Source organism: Condylura cristata, unplaced genomic scaffold (assembly GCF_000260355.1).
Source record: "Condylura cristata isolate star-nosed mole 26May11 unplaced genomic scaffold, ConCri1.0 scaffold00008, whole genome shotgun sequence".
Taxonomy (NCBI): Eukaryota; Metazoa; Chordata; class Mammalia; order Eulipotyphla; family Talpidae; genus Condylura; species Condylura cristata.
In genome coordinates this window covers 22854186-22872599 of record NW_004567109.1, presented here as the reverse complement: position 1 = coordinate 22872599, position 18414 = coordinate 22854186, and the positions used below count along the sequence as shown (strand labels likewise).

Below are 18414 nucleotides of genomic sequence, written 5' to 3'. Positions count from 1 at the left end.
GCCGGAGCCGGAACCGAGAAAGGATCCGCCCTGCCTTTCCAGGATTGGTTCTCGAGAACTGCTCTTCCTTCCCATTGGGTGAACTAGCTGCCACAACGTAAGAAACCCAAGCAAAATGGCCAATCAACTCTGGCCTCGGGCGTGGCCTGCTGGGAGTTGGAGTCCGGAGGCAAATCATAGCCGCTAAGAAGAAACTTGCGAAGTTTAGAACCAAGCGGTGCAGAGTGGCGTCTCAGGTCGATGCATTTCCTTTCGTTCTCCCCATTAAAAGCCCACCGAGCAGGACCAGCTGTCTGAAAAGCTGTCGATCAAGTAAAGCTTCATCTTCTCCGAGGGATCGTAACCCTAGTTTTTTCTTTACTCTGCGCTGGTGACTGGACTGTCGGCCTCCCGCAGCGCCTACAGCCCATAACTGCAAGGTGAGGTAACCCAGTCCGCATGTCGAAGAAAGTAAACCTTCCCTGCTCCAGGGAACACTTCAGCGCTCTCAGCGACCCTGCAGGGATTTCCCAGTCCTGACGGTTCTACATCAACCCAGAGAGAAGACCCCTGAGTTATGTCCAGGACTAGGTTTCTGTTTTGTTTGTGTTTTCAGATTTCATTTCAAAAGCAAAATCTAATGTAGTATAGCCTAACAGTTACAGGTGTCTCATATCTGCAGTGTTTCAAGGTAAAGTCATTGCCATCAGTGCTAGGCCAATCAGACGCACAACACGGGCTGTCCTACCTTGCCATTAAGGAGCACCATTTCCCCCTTCTAGGAAACTCCTGGCAGACTAGATGAAAGGATTAAGTGTATTAACATCTATAAAACTACCTTCACAAAAGTCACTTCTCTTTCCTGCTGGTAGGCCCGGTTTGCATGCAGGCAGTGTGAACAATGTCAGTCAGTTTTAAGATTGGGATATTCAGGAAAATGTGCTGGAAGCCGAAACGAAATGAAATATAAACACCCCCCACGTAATAGCAGTTTAGAAACTGTTGTAAATAAAATGCTGAGCAGGCAAGGAAAAAACTGTGGCCGTATTTTAAACTGTAGTTTAAAGGCTTCCTTGGGTAGATTCCATTTTGTTTGGAAATCAATCCCATAATGTTTTTCCCTTACCAACCCAAAGCTTTTCCTTACAACTTATCTTTCACAGTGAAAAATCACAGCATGTCAAGGAACAGATACCAAACTTTTATTTAAGAACTGTACAAAAGCAAATGAAAAATTTCACTCAGGCACCATGATGATTAATTTTATGTGTACCCAGATAGTCTATCAAACATTATTCTGGGTGTTTCTACAAGGAATTTCGGGTGCGATTAACATGTAATAGGTAGACTGATAAGGCAGATTGATCTCCTTCACGTGGGTGACTCCCTTCCAATCAACTGAAGCCTGAACAAAACCAAAAAGTTGACCCTCCTCCAAATGAGAGAACTCTTCCTGACAACTTTCAGTCTGTGGCATTGGCTTTTTCCTACCTTCAGTCTCAAACTGAAATTGCAGTGTTCCCTGGGTCTCAAGTCTGTCAGCCTTGAAGCTGGAGAACATTCTTGTAGGTGCTAACAGAGAAAGACCCCATTTCTGTTGGGTAGAACTGTGGACCCTTCTGCAACAGCTGACATCTCCACAAGGAGGTTGGTCACATATGCAGTGCAACTTGGAAGACACCAGACTTCTTTTGCAATCCACACCCCAAAAGCACCTTCATTATTTATCTTCAAAGCTGGTCTATCAGCTTCCTATTTGAAATCAATACTCTCTACCAAAGAGGCTGTTTGCTACACAAATAACCAAGTAGAGCTTTGACACAGGCAGTGAAAACTGCCGTTTTTCCTAACTGGCTCTCTCTGTATCCCAGAAGGATGTCTCTGTCTTTTCAAGGTCAGATTTAAAGTCCAAAAATTCCTAGCAGCATGATCGTGCTCTGGAATTTGGGGGGGTACTGCTACCACATTTAAAGTCCACTCATTTGATTATCATCAAAAGATAAATTAGCTTTGAAGGCAATAGAATATTAGCTCTGGATGTCACCAAACTCTACTGTATTCAGCATCAAGGAACTAGTAAGTTCCAGTCTTTGTCCCTTTTCTTCCTCCCCCATATTTCTGATAAAAGATTATGCATCCCATATGTTTACTGTTTAACAATTGGGCTGGGGGCAAAGAGGTCTGAACCAACAGAGGAAAGAGGAGAAAAGCAATTCTTGATGGGATAAGTAAGGAATCAGGCTGGGCACCATGATTTCATGTCTAAAGCCCAAGTACAGGATAAGCACAGACAAGATGTTTTTCTTCTAAATGATCCCTCAAGTAGCAAACCCCTATATCTTGGTGACCTGCATTTACAATCACCACCTAAACCTACTCTGATTGCTCATGTGTTTTTCGAGAATTCTCCATCCATGCCACTGGGAACTTCAAGTCCCCAGGAGAATGATATTATTTAGAATTGACTCTGGAAGAAATAAAAGCCACACAAGGGTATGAATATGGGGATGGAGATGATGTTCTAGAATTAGATATCGGGCTTGGAACTGAACTCCAGAGCTAGATGCACAGACAAGTAGGTAGTGAGGGTCACCCCTAGAAAGAAGGAGCCTTGAGCCCCTGGAGGGCCGGGCCTAGGTCAGAGGACCAGGGCAGGATGGTATCAGCCATCCTGGGAGGGTGTAAGGAAGGGTCCATCTTCAGGACCACATCTCCATTAGCGTGACCTTTCTCTTTTGGCTTGGGGACAACTGATTCCTCTGATTTCTGGAGTTCTGAGCAGATGATTAGAGGGGCCGTGTTTTTCCCGCCATCGTGAAGGCAAGGTTCGAAGAAAGGACGCAGAGGGCCAGAGAAACTGTGGATGAAAGTAAAGATGTGGGACTTGTCAGTCACATTGTAGAAGGAGATGACTCCTGCTTCATAGTCCAGGAAAATTCCCACACACCGTGGGGGCTCTTTCAGGCGGAAGGAGATCTGTGGGGAGGTGAGTGCTTCATACTCGATCCCCCGATTCTGTCGCACAAGCCAGTGCCCATTAGCCGGTGAAGCAGTGACCTTCCCCTTCCTGCTCACGGAATCACTACACACCCCCAGGATCCACTTGGTCTTGTCGCCCACATACACCTCCCAGTAATGACAGCCAGCCGTGAAGTGCTCGGTGCCCAGGACACTGACCACGAAATCAAATCTCTGGGGGTTGTCAGACACAGGCTGCCTTCGGTCTCCAAGCTTCACACATCTCCGGTCCTCAGACAGGATGAGTTTGGGATGTGCCGTGTCTGGGTCCAGGGTCACGGCCACTGCGGGGAGTCACAGAGAGGTGAGGTCTGGAAAGGCTAGATCTTAAGAGGTCTCTGGGAGCTTTAAGGGAAAAATAATCTCTAGGTTTGCCATCACTGTCCTTGACCTGTTTTTGTTCTCCCTCTTAAGTTCTAGAACCAAAGAGTGTCTACCAGCTTCCTAAATTTCCTGTAAAAGAGGGAAAGCTTTCCATTTGTCTGTGACCATGCTTGGCCCTTTGTCTGTGGCCCAAAGGAATCGCCTATATTATAATAGACACAGGGACTGATGTTGGACGCAGTCACCAGATAGGATATTTGAGTCCCAGCTCCGCAACATGCCAGTGACATGAACTTGGACTTGCTACTTAGCCCCAACCCTTAGTTTCTGTTTTTGTATGTGGGAATAATAACAGCATCTGTGCTGTAGATCTTTTAGCAGATTTGGTGAGCTAATGCATGAGATAGTGATTCTTCACACAGTGTGGTGCTCAATTTGTTAGTAAAAACTATAGTGATTACTTTAAAATGTTATTATCAAGAGAAGGGTTCTTCCTTAAATTATGAAGGTCCAGTAAGTCTCCCTCCTTCCCCAAGGTTGGGAACAGGGTCTTCTTGGAGAGTTAAATCTGAGAAATCCATACTTGGTCAAGGTGGTGGGAATAAACCAGAATGTGTGAGAGAGAAAGGTCTGTAAGTTCTCAGAATGCCAGGCAAGGTGATCTGATGTTGCCTCTAGGGCCAAACTTGTCAGTTGAAGGAAGACAACATGAGCAGAAGAAGAATGAACAGCCTGGAAAATCAGTAAAGACCACAAAGCCATGAAAATAATAGTTATGCAAAGAACAGCAAAAAACACAAACTCTTTAGGAGTAAGTTGAAAGAGATATGTACAAATCTTTTAGAATAAGACTACAAAAACTTCTGTTGCCTACATTGTTGGAGCGTCTCTCCAACACATTTCTTTCTTCCGTGAGACTCTCAATCACCAGCTCCCAGGAAAACATTTACAGGGAAAGTAGGTATGGCTACACGTGGAAAGAGAGACGGGAGCACTGGCTGTTTCTCACCCGTAGGATAGGAAGGATGTCCTTAACCCGAAGCCTACACAGGAAAAGATTCATAAATCTGACTATATAAAAGCAAAGCACTTATGCATTAAAAAAGCTTAAAAATACAATTAAAATGAAAAACTCAGAAATGTAATTTGTGAAAAATATAACAGAGGTATATAATTTATATAGAAAGCATCCACACAAATCAAAAAGTAACCAGAATAGGACAGGAGCAGACTAATTGCCAAGAAGAAATGCAAATAACTAGTAAACTTAAGAAAAAAAAAAAAGATAAGAAGATCAAAACATAGTTACCAGTATTCTAAAAGATGGAACATTTTCTAAATTGAAATGTGACACCCAAAAAAAATCATGAAGATTTAAAAAAATTTGATAAGCTGATAAGCAGATTTGATTGAAAAGATCTTTAAATTATAGTCCTCACGGCCCTCCCTGGTCGCGCAGCGGATTAAAGCACAGCACTGAGAAACTAAAGCCACTTCTGCATGAGTTCGATCCCCGCCTGCCCCAGAGCCTGCCCCAGAGGTGACCACATGGTGTGGCAGACCTCTCCTGACCCGCCCACTGCTCCCCTCAGCAGTGTACTTTGTAGATCTGCCTGTTCTGCTTCCCGCTCTGTCTCTGGTGAATCCTCTCACCCTCCGCATCTCTGGCCTGTACCCCAGTTCTGTATGAATAAATAAATAAATCTTTAAAAAAATATATATATATAGTCCTCACTCCAAAGGACAGAGCAGTGGGCTCTGAAATATGGGTGGATTTGACAGAGGCCACTCACCAAAGTGTAGCCGGGCCCTTCTCCAGCCTGAAAGACATAAGGACAGATTGTTACAGAGATGGAGAAGAGAATTCCGGGCCGGTGGGGGTCAAGCTCGGGCAAGAATATCTCACCTGAGTTTGCTGCAGCTCTTTTCAGCTCTGTAAAGACAGAAACAAGAGGGATGAGCTCTCGCTAGCAGTACAGAATCAACAGGAGGTAAACGGGTAATGAAGATGTAAGAATATAGGGGACTTACTCAGTTCACTCCGGAGTTTCTCTAAAGAATAAAAACAGTTAGATCAGAACAAGGATTTGTTCCACATTGCCACACACCGCAGACCCATCCCAACAGCTTCCCACAGCAGATCCTCACTAGCAGCGCCCTGAGCCTGCCTCAGCAGTGTTTGCAAAGGCAATGCCTTCCAGGCGTGCGTCAAGGGTCCCCAGAGTCACGGCAGCAAATTTCTATGAGCCAAACCTGAGCTGCAGACTGAATAAATAACTCAATTCACACAGATGGGCAATGCTGATATCAGTGGCTATCGATGTTGCAGGAGAATAAAATACAAGTTCTCGGGCCCTCCCTGGTGGTGCAGCAGGTTAATGCACTGCACTAAGAAGTAAGAAGCTTAAGCCACTTCCTCATGAGTTTGACCCCGCCTGCTCCGGAGGTGACCACATGGCACCACAGACGTCTCCTGGCCCGCCCGCTGCTCCCCTCAGCACTGTGCTTCGTAGATCTGCCTGTTCTGCTCCCCGCTCTGTCTCTGGTGAATCCTCTCACCCTCCGCATCTCTGGCCTGTACCCCAGTTCTATATGAATAAATAAATTAATTAAAAAAAATACAGCTCTCACCGAGTTCCTATGAGCTTTTCTACTGTAGAGTTTCTCAATGTCGAATAAAACATGCCCCATCTGAAGATCTTTATGTTACAAAAACCTTCAACATGACTTTACATGGGGGAGAGGCACTGCTTGGTGTATTCCTTGTAACAAGGATGCATCCACCTCAAGTCCCACCCTCAGGAATCGTGCGCCTGGGTGGTGGGTCCTCCCCATGATACCACTTACCTCTCCTTCGTAAAATGTGTCCCATTTATAGACTCTATGATGGTTGTTTGTGCAGAGAAATTTTGAAAGCCAAGGATCCCTAGCCCCCCACACCTCCATGGCTTGAAGTACCCCCATTCCCTCACTTCTGCCCCAGGGAAGGCCCCAGCCACTTCTCCAACAGCAAAGATGTCAGCAGCAGTGGGGCTGTGCCTTGGATGAGGAGAGGAACTTACTGAGGGCTTTATGGAGCCTTCCTGAAAGGGAAAAAAAAAGTAGAGAAGGAAGCATGAGTGAGCACAGAATTTAAGTTATGCCTTTGAGGTCCCTGCCGGGCCTGTGTTCAGGGCTGGGCCAGTGTTAGGCATGGGGCCCTGAGGTGATGAGGCTGAATAGGATCCAGGCCCTTCAGAGCTGACGGTTTACTTATACCATCTCCACTACTAATGGCCTCCATTTGTAATGCTCTACTATAATGAGGTAAGCACTGAACCCTTCAGTAATACCAAGTGCATATAATTATTGTTTCCACTTTACAGAAAGACTGTGGCTAAGAGGGACATGGAAACATGCCAGGTCAGCTGGAAGTGGCCTGGAAGGCAGGATTCAAACCAGCTCTCTGAATCTGTGTCAGAGGCCTTCACCGCCCCACCCCCCCACACCCTACTGTTCTTTGCTCTGGGCAGGCTGACTGGAATCCCTGAGAGTGCACCCACACTTTCACCAACATGGCCGTGTCAGGGAGGAAGAGGCATGTGAAGCCCTTCCTGAGCCAGCGACTTGTCCTCCAAAGGGACTTTCAAAGGGCAGAGGCCTTGCTGTTGGTGGAGGAGAGGCCCCGGGCCCCGAGTGCCTGAACCTTTCCTTAGGGACCCAGAGCAAATGCTGTAATAAGGAAAAGGCAGGCACTGCAGGAGGTAGGCCTTTTAAGGTGTCTCTTTTCATCCTAAAAACAGTCCAATAAGAGGATCTGTTGTCTCCATGTTACAGAGAAGAAAACCAGAGCTCAGAAAAGTAAAGGCCATTAAGTGCAGACTAATGGCCTGAGCAGGAGTTGCTGAGGCAGGCACCTGCAGCCCCCCGGCTCGGCCCCTGTTGCCTCAGTGTCTTTGTCAGTACAGAGGTTGTATGGACCCTGGAGTGCACGTATGTCCCATCTGTCCACCGTGAGATGTGTTTAAACAGTAGAGACCTTCTTTTTAGATGGCTGGTGGAAAGGAGGAGCTCATCACAATCCAGACCTTTGAGTTTTGACCATGGACATCCCTCCACTTCACCCGCTACCATCAACCACACAGCCCCTGATACTGGAAAGTAAATGCCATTAATATTAATGAAGAATGTGGGTGTGTGTGCACGCATGTGTATAACAGACTGCCAGCATTTATGTACTAAGAGAAAGAATATGGTATTTGTTACTTGTTCCTTTACTGTAAACATATAATTACCTTTTTCTTTTGCATGGTCTGAGAGAAGATTTTCTAAAGGAAGGAAAAGAGAAGAAAATGAGTTTCTGTGCCAGTCCCTTGAGTTTACCTGCCCCTGTTGCTGTCCACCTCTAACCCCACTTCCACCTTACTGATTCAGGCCATCATCTCTCATCTGGATGACAGAAATAGTGGTCCACAGGTCCCCCATGTCCTGAGTCTTGTCCCTCCAGTTTCTTTTCACCTCTACAGCTCAAAGCACAATTCTTACAGGGACATCACCTCTCACTGCTTTACCGCTATTCGGAGGAGTGGGATCCTTCACCTAGTCTATAAGGTCACTGACCTATAACGTCACTGAGCTACAAAGCCTCTCATAACTTGAACCCAACTTACATCTGCAGCCTCATCCCAAGTCACCTGTCCTCTTACTTCTGCATGTTTGTTTTTTTTTTTAAAGATTTATTTATTTGTGCATACAGAACTGGGGTATAGGCCAGAGGCTCAGGGGCAGTGAGAGGCTTCACCAGAGACAGAGTGGGGAGCAGAACAGGCAGATCTACGAAGTACACTGCTGAGGGGAGCAGCGGGCGGGTCATGAGAGGTCTGCTGCGCCATGTGGTCACCTCCGGGGCAGGCGGGAATCGAACTCATGCGGAAGTGGCTTTAGATTCTCAGTGCTGTACTTTAACCCGCTGCGCCACCAGGGAGGGCCCTCTGCATGTTTCTTTAAAAGATTTATTTATTTATGCATACAAGAATTGGGGTATAAGCCAGAGATGTGGGGGTGGGTAAATGAGAGGATTTACCAGAGACAGAACAGCAAGTAGAACAGGCAGATCTGAAATATACCACTGAGGGGAGTAGTGGGTGAGACAGGAGAGGTCTGCTGCTCTGTGTGGGTCGCCTTCCTGGCCAGGGATTGAACTTGTGCTGCAGTGACAGCCAGCAGCTTCATAGTGCTGACGCTTAACCCCTTGCACCACCAGGAGGCCACTTCTGCATGTGTTTGAGCTCTTCAAATTGCTCTACTCCTCCCTGACTGTTGCTGTGGATGGTTTTCCTCTCCCCCCACACCTGCCCACCACGAAGGTCAAGCACCACCTTCCTCTGGGTCTCTTCCCCCACCTTGACCAGGGCTGGCTCTTCCTCGTTATAGTCTTCACTGCCCTCAGAACCCCGTGTAGTGTTTGTACAGTTGTAGATTACAACTACTTTTGTAAAGACTCATTTGCACAAAACTCCCTGTCTAGAAAGCTCTAGGCAGGCAAAGGCTGTCTCTGCTTTTACTCACCATTAAATCCCCAGCACTTAGTAGGTAATTCTCAATTATTTGTGGAATAAATAATAATCCCCCTGTTATACCTGTATGACTTCCACAGGATAAAAGCAAGCTGTGCATTCTCAAACAAACAAACAAAGAAATCACCAAATATACCGAGAGCAGGTTATTACAATCAAGATTCCATAAAAACTGGAAACAATGGGTGTAGGTCCCTCTCACCACCAGCAAGGACAGCAGATGTAGGGACTTTCAGGTACAGAATTTAGGTGAGTGATGCTAAGGGGACAGGGCTGAGCAAATCAGAAACACCCCACCCAACCCCAGGCACTTACCTACCTCCATCACCTGTTCATAGAGAAGCTTCTCTAGAAGAGAGACAGAGAGAGAGAAGTCAGCTCAGAACGGGGTGTTTCTAACAGCAGAGTTGTCCAAAGATGGCCGAGCTGCCTGAGAAGGACTTTACTCCGGGTCACTGTGGTGTGACCCCTTGGGAGGATCACAGGGTCTTCAAACCTTCAGGTAGGAGGAGGGCTACTGCATTATATATCACATGACTTTCAAGGTCCTTTGCAAGCCTGAGATCTTGTGATTTCAACCACATTATGAAACTTTCATCCAATGCATAGACTTGGATATTTTAATTAGAAGGCTGACATGACCAGATCTTCTAATATCTCAAAAGATGGAACTCACAGCTTTTCCTGGAAACATCCTGAATTTCTGCAATCCCCTCTGCAGGTTGAGACCCCAGAGGACCCAGTTTCCTCCCCACCAATGTGCAGGGTCTCTAACCCACGCATGGTGGTCCTATCTACTTCCTCCCAACCGTTTCCAAGGAAAGCCACAATCTCCTCACCCTCACCAGCTCGGACTCCTGACCACTTACTTACCTTTTGATCTTCTTTGCTTCCAAATGAGGCACATGCCCGCCATGATGAGAAGTCCCAAGGCAGGCAGGATCACAGCAAGAGCCACTTCTGCGGAGGAGACCCTCCCTGCAGAGGGGGCTGAAAGAGAAGCCCCTAGTAACCAGCCGTGAGGACACCCATGCTCAGGGGCCACCTCGCGGGCCGAGAGAGCACACAGAACCCAGCTGTCTCCATAATCTCCAGGGAGGGGCCTCCAGCCAAGGTCGGTGAGGTTCTTTGCTTCTCTCAGTCACTGAAACCCTGGGTAAGCCAGGGATGACTTTAACCTGAGAGGTTCATCTCTCAGGAGTGGCTCAATGGTCCTGCCTGAGGTCAGTGGGTTAAAACACAACCCAGTTTAACCTATAATCTGATGGGAAAATTGTCCAAGGACTTTGAAAAACTGGAGGCACTTCCTCAGTAATCACCTACAGTCTTTTCATGAGCACCCATTTCCTACCCCCCCAAATTCTCACTACAGTGGTAGAGCAGTCAACCACCCCTTTTCTCTGACCCCGTCAGCAGGGGCAAAAGAATTTTTATGAGGCCATAGCAGCAGGCCTAATGTCTAAGCAGAAGAGAAAGTAGAAAAGAAAGAACTAGGAAAGGAGAAAAGAGCAGAAGAGGTGCTATGACAAGTGGTGAAAAGACTGTGCTGGGTGGGAGTCCACATTCGACCCTGTGAGACCTCGGACCAGAGACAGGGCCTCTTCAGGCCTGGTCTGCCACCTGTAAATGGGAGTGACAACAGCCCTGTCCTGTGCCATTGGGCTATTGGGAGATTTAGCCATCAGGCACAAAAGATAGGGGCAGCAGTAAGAGAAGAAAAGGGGACAGAGAGAGAAGAGAGGCAAAGTATAAGCAGAGACCCATGACCCCTCACCACTTGGGACCCCACGCCAACATCTCTGTTGGCTCTAACAACACCATTCTCTGCCACAGAGCACCATGTTTCAAGGGTCTTTAAAAGATGTGTACCCCTTTGGACACATTCTTCTTCTAGAAGTATTCTGAGAAAATAATCAGAATCACTTCTCAAAATATGTGCAAAGATGTTCAGTGCACCATTATTCATAATATGAGAAAGAACTGGAAACTTTCTAGATGTTAAGAAAATAAGGCATTGGTTAGTCTTATTATGCTAGAATCACAATGAAACACTGTGCAACTTTGAAAAATAATGCTGTACAGAATTACTTAAGGGCCATGACAATGTAAGTGGGGTGGGAGAAACGTAGGCACAAGACATAAATATATAAACATATGCAACTCTGAGTTACACACATACAAGTAATTCTGGAAAGAAATGCCCCAAAATGTTAGCAGTAGTTCTTTTCAATGTATAAGATTATAAGACATTTTCAGTTTCAAAATGTATATTTTTAAGGCTCCTACAAGTATGTATTATTCTGAGAGTTCAAAACATAAAAGTAGGTTCAGACTTTTCTCTGGAACCATCAGGTGCCTCGGCCGTGTTCTGCTCTGACTTTTACCTGCTATGACCATGGCTGTGGTCTTCTCTTGGTGCAGGGCTATGCTTCGGATAATGCAGGTGACATTCCCCAGAGTGCTGTCCCTGACTCTGCTGGACACAGCTGTTCGGAAGAGGCCCGCTTCGTCCAGGGAGTGATCCTCAGATAGGGACGGAAGCACCCTGTCTTGAGGGTCTCTCCACTCGACCCAAGGCTTCGGAAACCATCCCACCGACCTGCACACCAGCTGGATCCATCCAGCATCATAGCCCTTCACCTGGATGTAAGGGTCGGAGCCTAGAACTGGAGAGGAGAGACTTCCAGGCAGCTCTAGCAGGTCGCCCCACCTGCCCCCACCTATCTGGATGTCTCCCTCTCCCACCCCCCATGCTACTCCCAATGGGAGGAGTGTCCCTGGCTAACACCTTTATAAGGCCACGTGGGGCAGTAAGTGCCCCCCATGATTCAGATCTTGGGAGGACCTCATGACCTTTAAAAAATGACTAACCTGCAACCTGCAAGATCACGGTGCCCTCTCGACTCAGGTTTCCGACCTGAACCTGACATCGGTAAGACCCTCTATCCTCCAGCCGGACGTCGCGGATCTCCAGGGTGATGTTCCCCTCTCGCGTGTCTCTCAGCAGCGCCGTCCTCCCCTTGAATTCTGCCATCAGACCTTCGTCCCGGTCTTGCCCATCCCGGAACACGTGTACAGCCCGCGCCGAGCTCCCGGGTTGCGGGGACCGCAGCCATCGCACCTGGTTGGGCACCACCGGCCAGAGGGAGAGAGGGCAGAGCAGCTTGGCGGTGCCCCCTAGCGGGGCCAGGTGGAACTTGCTGTTCCCTGTGAGTGAAGACACAAAAGGGAGGGAAGAGAGAGCAAACGCTGTTGGTGGACAGGAGGGGGATGTCTTGGGGAAGGACGGCGCTTGAAAGGGCACGGAAGGCCTGGGCCAAGAGCAGAACCCAAAAGAAATGAGGCCTTCGTATGTCTGGGGCTCCATCATCCATGTTGCAGGCAGAGAAAGACTGGGAAGCCCTTACCGGACATGTGCGCCGGTAGCCCAAGGAAGATCAGTGTGATGAGGCAGCCGGGGAGCCAGGAGCCAGCGGAACCTGCCATCTCTATCCGAGCTGAGAAGATAGATGTGGGCGACAGCAGAGAGCGCTGGTCAGTGTGACTGCCTCAGGGTGCAAATTAGAGGCGGGTAGACACAGAGGCTGCATATCGCCTGCTCCAGAATCAGTATGGAATTCCAGTCCTGCTCTTTACCTTTGGGTAGCATGGTGATAACTTCTTCCAGACTCTGTTTCTTCATCTTTAAAACAGGTATAATGTCTATGCCTTCCCGCAAGATTATTGTGAGGATGGAAGGAGGCGAGAGCCCCACATGGAAGGCGGCGTCATGGTTGTAAATGCTATAAGGGTGATGATGGAGATGAGGTGATTGAGGATGAGAAGGTGAAGAAGGAAGAGCCTAGGGTCCCCTGGAGTTGCCCTGACCCCAATTCCTCAACTTGAAGGGGCTTTTTAAAAAAGATTTATTTATTTATGCATACAGAATTGGGATACAGGCCAGAGATGCGGAGGCGAGAAGATTCACCAGAGATGTAGAGGAGAGCAAAACAGGCAGATTTATTGAAGTACACTGCTGAGGAGAGCAGCAGGTGGGTCAGGAGAGGTCTGCTGCACCATGTGGGTCAGCTCCCTGGCTGGGGACCGAACTCTTGCTGTAGTGGCTTCGATAGCTTCACAGTGCTGAGCTTTAAACTATTGCACCACCAGGGAGGGCCCAACTTGGAGTTTTTAAAACTTCCCCTGGGTAGACATGCTTGGATAGACACAGAACTCCATGCTGAACTGAGGCCAGTAATTAAATAATAAGAGATGCCAAAGAAGAGGAGAAAGCCCAGTCTTAGACTGATAGATCATTGCATGGCTAAGAAGATGGGCCCTGGACTCAGCCAGCCATGTGGCTTTAGACAAGTTGACTCCTCCAAGATGCCTGTCATTCACTTCCAGAAATAAAGGTGTACATAAGGATCTGATGGTAAGATGTTCATCACAAAGTTATATGTGAACAGGAAAAAAATTGAAAACACCTTCAAAGCCCATTAAAGTTTTTGATGGTTTAGGGTACATTCTCGCAAAGAAATACCCTGAAGCATTTCATAATAACAGTTGCTTTGGGAAATTTTCGCTATAACTATAACCCAGATAATAGCTTTCAAAAAATTGTATCTAATAAGATATATTCTAGGGAGAAGATGCTTAGAAAGAAAGACAGGAATGGAGACATTTAACAGTGACTGTTTTCAGAGCGGGGATGGGAGATGGGCAAAGGCTAAAGGTGATCCTTATGGTTTTCCTTGTGTATTTTTCTCTATATTTTCTAAGTTTTCTACCTTCAATGTGTATAACCTTAGTGATCAGAAAGCATCTATATTAAAAGAAAGAGGAGGAGGATGGATAAGAAGGGAAGAAGAATCAGCTCGCTGCGGTGAGGGCACAGCTGGACATCCTGCACAACCTCTCCCAGGGCCCCCAAAAGAAGCTGCAGCCGCAGCAGCTCAGCAAGGTCCCTTCCTCAGCGCTGTGACCAGGAAATGAAGAAGCCTGCCAGGTCTCTTATCTCATACTTTCTACACGGAGGTAATAAGCACCCAATCACCAAACAGATCTCCAGGATTTATTCTTTTGATCTCATTGATCAGAATGGCCCCTTCTTCCCTCATAATCTCATTAACATATATGAGATACAGTGTCCTCCCTATGTACTATGAAGCTGTCCGCAGCCACTGCAGCACCAGTTCAATCCCCGGCTAGGGCGTGACCCACAGGCGCAGCAGACCTCTCCTGTCTGGCCCATTGCTCCCCTCAGCAGTGTATGTCAGTAGATCTGCCTGTTCTGCTCCCCACTCTGTCTCTGGTGAATCCTCTCACTGTCCATCCCCACCCTCCTCCCCCGCCCCATACCTCTGGCCTGTACTCTAGTTCTTATGTGCATAAAACAAATAAATCTTTAAGAATAGACATTTTATCAACATCATAACAGCCAACTTTCTATGAACCCATGATTGCATTAATGCTAAACCATAAATACATATTTGCATTGTCAGTGTCATTCTGTATTACACTAGTAAACCCCTATTTGTTGCCTCTGTAGATATTCCACATATATTGTCTTCAGTGTTGATAATAATGCTAAAAGTAGGTGTTATTGTTTTTATTTTATACGTAGAACAGCAAAGGTGATCATATACATAGCCAGATATCATGCAACCAAACTAACATCATCCTTTCTGGAAGTGGACAGAATGTAAAATATAAATGAATAGATGAATGAATGGATAAATGGATGCATAGCCCTGTATCAAAAGTTACAAAACTGGCAATGACTTCCTCACTTTCCAGAGTGATTATGGAACCCCTTTATGCAGAAAGTACCCCTCGTAAATACAAAATATGATTTCCTTTCCTAAAGATTAACATGCATGACACAAATTCAGGACCATTGACATTGTAACAGTTGTTGAGTGTTCTGGCCAATGTGGTTTACTCTCCACTAATGTAAGTATTTTTAATTTTTCTCAGCAGCATTTTACAGTTTTCAGTGTACACATCTTACATCTTTTTAAAAAAATCATTATCAATTTAATAAGCAACAAAATGGCATCTCTTTAAAAACAGTGAATGGGGTTTCATTTTAATTTGCATTTTTTGTTACTGAAAAATATTTGTTTTTTAGACTTTGTCAATTACTTTCCTATAGTCTTTGTCCATTTTCTATTTTTGTATTTGTTTCTTTAGTACTCTGCAAAATTCTTCACCTAATAACACTTTTTTCCTACTATACATGTTGAAAATATTTTCCCCAGTCATTTACATTTAAATTTAAAACAGTTTAGTTTCAAAAATTTCTAAATTGGATATAAAACACACAATGGAAGTTCCCTGAATAAATTTAAGTAGCTTAAAAAGACACTGCAAATCTTCAGAGGATTAGTTTACAAGCACACAGCACAGAGCCTGGCTAACAGCAAGGCTGATGTAGATGTTAGCTATAATAATAAATAGCAAGAACAGAATCCTTAAGTGAGAATCTTTAGAAACCCACCCAGACCCTTGTCATTTGTCCCCCGTTGTTGGGTGACAGCTAACTGGGGCTCTATTTCATCCTTTCAACTTTCTGGTCAGTAAGCACTAAGGGGCTCTCTTCTCCATTAAACCTAAGGCTTGTGAAAAAGCAAAACACTAAAAGAAATGCAGAAAGAAGAAAGGAACACTCACCACCTTCAGAATCAAGGGCCTTTGCCCCTCACGGGCAGAGCTGGGGTCTCCAAGCTGAGAAGTCTCCCTCCCCCCATCCGGGGAGCCTAGGTCTTGGGCAGGATTCTGGAGCTGGGCCTAGGAAAAGGACATATTTTATTCTAAAGCCCTCAGGGGCTCACTCTGCCCAACGACTCTCCTCCAGTCGACCCTTCCTACCAACAAGCCACGCCCTGCCTGTCTACTCCTGATAAAGGAGTGGTGCAAAGCAGAGGCTCCCCAAAAGCGAGGGAAACTCTGGGTGCCACTGGCGGTGAGGGCCTGTGGCCTCTCAGCTACCTTTCCCTCCCAAGTTATCTGCCCAGTAATTCTCCGCCATACCTTTTGATTCCATCACCTTTTCTGAAAAGCCTATTCTCTCACTTTCCAAACCCAAGTACATTTGAAGATTGATTTCCAAGACACCCACCCATCAGCCACCTCCTTTCTCTCACTACCTGTATCTCCTTCTCCGCCCCCTCTCGTGCTTTCTGACCAGTGGACTTGCTGTCTCCCCACATGTGATAAGCCTTGCCTACCCGTCTTGCTTTCAGAACATCGGTCGTTCTATATTCATAATGTCCATAATTATATATTCATAAACTCGATAATTGTACCCTTAATGATGCATTATGTTTTTATATATTTTTGAACTTTATAAAGACGGAGCATCCTGTACGTCATTCTCCATGGTTTCCTCTTCATCCGACATTTGTTTTTCAGTCTATCAGACAGCTGTGGGGGCCACATCTTGTCCTTTTAGTCTATTCGACTGCAGGGTCGCTGTGACACGCAGGCAGGTTGCCAGGAGGCCACCTTGCAGTCACAGCATCTCTCTGTCTATCTGAGTGGGCACTCTACAGTCTGGAAAGGCTGTTCAACCTGTGTGCCCAGGTCTTCAGGAAAGCTAGTGTTGGAGAATCAAGCTGCAGTGATGGGACTCTGTGGGAAATGCTCCAGCCTGGCACCTGCAGGGGTACAGTTCTGAGTCCCATGGCATCTGAGGGTTCCCAGCTGGATGGGGCTCAGTAGCCCAAGGTCATGAGTAGTTTAATAACACACATTTTATCACTTTTTTCATCCCTTTTTGCTTACTTTTTTTTTTCCTGGGGTCACCTACTAAATAAACTCTTCACTGAATGATTTATCTCGCACTCTGCTTTTAGCGGAATATATGTGAAGATGCTGAAATTCACCAGGATTGATTCACAGAATGTATCCATGCCCCACCGGATGCATTTTTTGACTACACCTTATTGATAATATTTTTTTAATAACACTAAGATGTTATTTGCCCTTTTTCAATGATGGTAGTTTCAATAATGCTGCAAGAACAATGATGGGGTACTGCTGGTATGTTAGTACATATCAAGGGGGTGCCCCCAAACAGCCTGTATTGATTTCATTATATCTCAACTACTGAATACCTATTTTTTGGATACTTGGTGTGACAACATGGAAAGCAGACAGAGCAGTCCTGGCGCATATCAAGGAATGACGGCTTTCTCATTCCTTGAAGTGCTTTAGTAGTTGAAGTGTGGGCAAAATGAGACAATTGAGAGGTGAACACAGTTCTTACCTGGAAGTACGGACATTCTATGATTCTTCAGACTGAGTACTTGGCAGACATTTTCTTCAAAACGCACCAAGTGCACACTGTCACAGCTGTCAAGGAAAACAACTGACAGTTTTTGTGGCTGAAAAGAAAATTTGCTAATTCAATATCTGAGTAAAAATTCAAATTTTGGAAAACTTTTTCTGCTACTGTATGCTTGACAGCTTCCCAATGATGAAAGACTAATAGTGACATTAAGGAAAGTGATTTTTTTTGATGTGGTGTAATGAAACATCTCATTTTTAAAAGACCTACTTAATTTCAGTGAGCCAAAATTTTCCAAATGACCAGTAAATATCCTGACAAAATCATGAATAAGTAAAAGATACATTCAAAATGCAAGGTAGCAGTATACAAAAAGTTCATTCCATATTACAATAGCCTTTTTCAATGAAGTCATAATTATACTTAAAATGTTTTAATTCTATTAATATGGCAAATTAAAAAAATATAACACATAAACAGAAGCTCTTTGGAGTCCTCATTTTTTTTTTTTTTTATCCATACAGAACTGGGGTACAGGCCAGAGGTGCAGGGGAGGTGAGAGGATTCACCAGAGACAGAGGGGAGCAGAACACGCAGACTGAGAAAGTACACTGCTGAGGGGAGCAGTGGGCGAGACAGGCGAGGTCTGCCACGCCAGGTGGGTCACCTCCCGGGTACTGAACTAGTGCCGAAGCGGCTGTGAGTAGCTTCACAGTGTTGGGATTTAACCGGTTGCGCCACCAGGGAAGGCCCTCCTCAGTCATTTTTAAGTGTGAATATGTAACTTTTGAAGTGAGAATACGTAACTAGAAATTATGCTCAACTATTTTTCAGCAATTTACTATTCAAAACAATTTACATTATAATATATTTACTGCTATCTCAGAAAGGACTTTACCAGATAATCTACTCCACATTATAAAATAGGTTTCTTCTCCGCAAGAAGTCCCGGTCTCGCCGCCCACGTGGTGGCCCCCGCTCGGCGCACGCGCACACCTGCCCGTGGGCGGGGCTCCGGAGCGCACCGCCCCCGGGCTCCGCCTCTCTCCGCGGCCCCGCCCAGTCCGCGACGCGGCGGGCTGGGGACTCGAGGCCCGGAGGCTGGGGACTCGAGGCCCGGAGGTAGGAGACCCGAGGGTCCCACGGCGGGGCCTCGTCCGCGGCGCGGCAGGGCCCAGAGTCCCGAGGCCGGGAGCGAAGGCGGTTTCCCTGGCGCCGCCCGCCGCCATTTTGCCCGGGAGAGGGCAGCCGCGCGAGGGGAGCCTC

The 18414-nt window shown here is 46.3% G+C and overlaps 2 protein-coding genes across 2 annotated transcripts in view; one reads left to right on the top strand and one right to left on the bottom strand.

Annotated features, from left to right (window-relative positions):
- Nucleotides 1–2009: 2009 nt before the first annotated feature.
- Nucleotides 2010–12546, bottom strand: ERMAP (erythroblast membrane-associated protein (Scianna blood group)). The gene is made up of 11 exons (XM_004679458.2): nucleotides 12513–12546; nucleotides 12284–12373; nucleotides 11748–12083; nucleotides 9750–9866; nucleotides 9192–9224; nucleotides 7596–7628; nucleotides 6384–6404; nucleotides 5353–5373; nucleotides 5228–5254; nucleotides 5115–5141; nucleotides 2010–3281 (listed from the first exon to the last, which is right to left on the bottom strand). The coding sequence occupies exons 1-11, from the start codon at nucleotides 12523–12525 to the stop codon at nucleotides 2575–2577; spliced, it is 1425 nt and encodes a 474-aa protein (XP_004679515.1). The 5' UTR covers nucleotides 12526–12546; the 3' UTR covers nucleotides 2010–2574.
- A 5657-nt stretch (nucleotides 12547–18203) lies between these two features.
- CCDC23 (coiled-coil domain containing 23) overlaps nucleotides 18204–18414 on the top strand; it is a 3642-nt gene continuing 3431 nt past the window's right edge. Inside the window, exon 1 of the mRNA XM_004678872.2 lies at nucleotides 18204–18270. The gene's annotated coding sequence lies outside the window, so the exon portion shown is untranslated. The remainder of the gene's footprint in view (nucleotides 18271–18414) is intronic.

Excerpts from the sequence above, each read along its gene's own strand:
- ERMAP (XM_004679458.2), bottom strand. Across the intron at positions 9,225-9,749 it reads GAAGCAAAGAAGATCAAAAG|AGAAGCTTCTCTATGAACAG; the intron begins GTAAGTAAGTGG and ends TCTCTCTTCTAG. Across the intron at positions 5,374-6,383 it reads AAGGCTCCATAAAGCCCTCA|AGAAACTCCGGAGTGAACTG; the intron begins GTAAGTTCCTCT and ends TTTATTCTTTAG.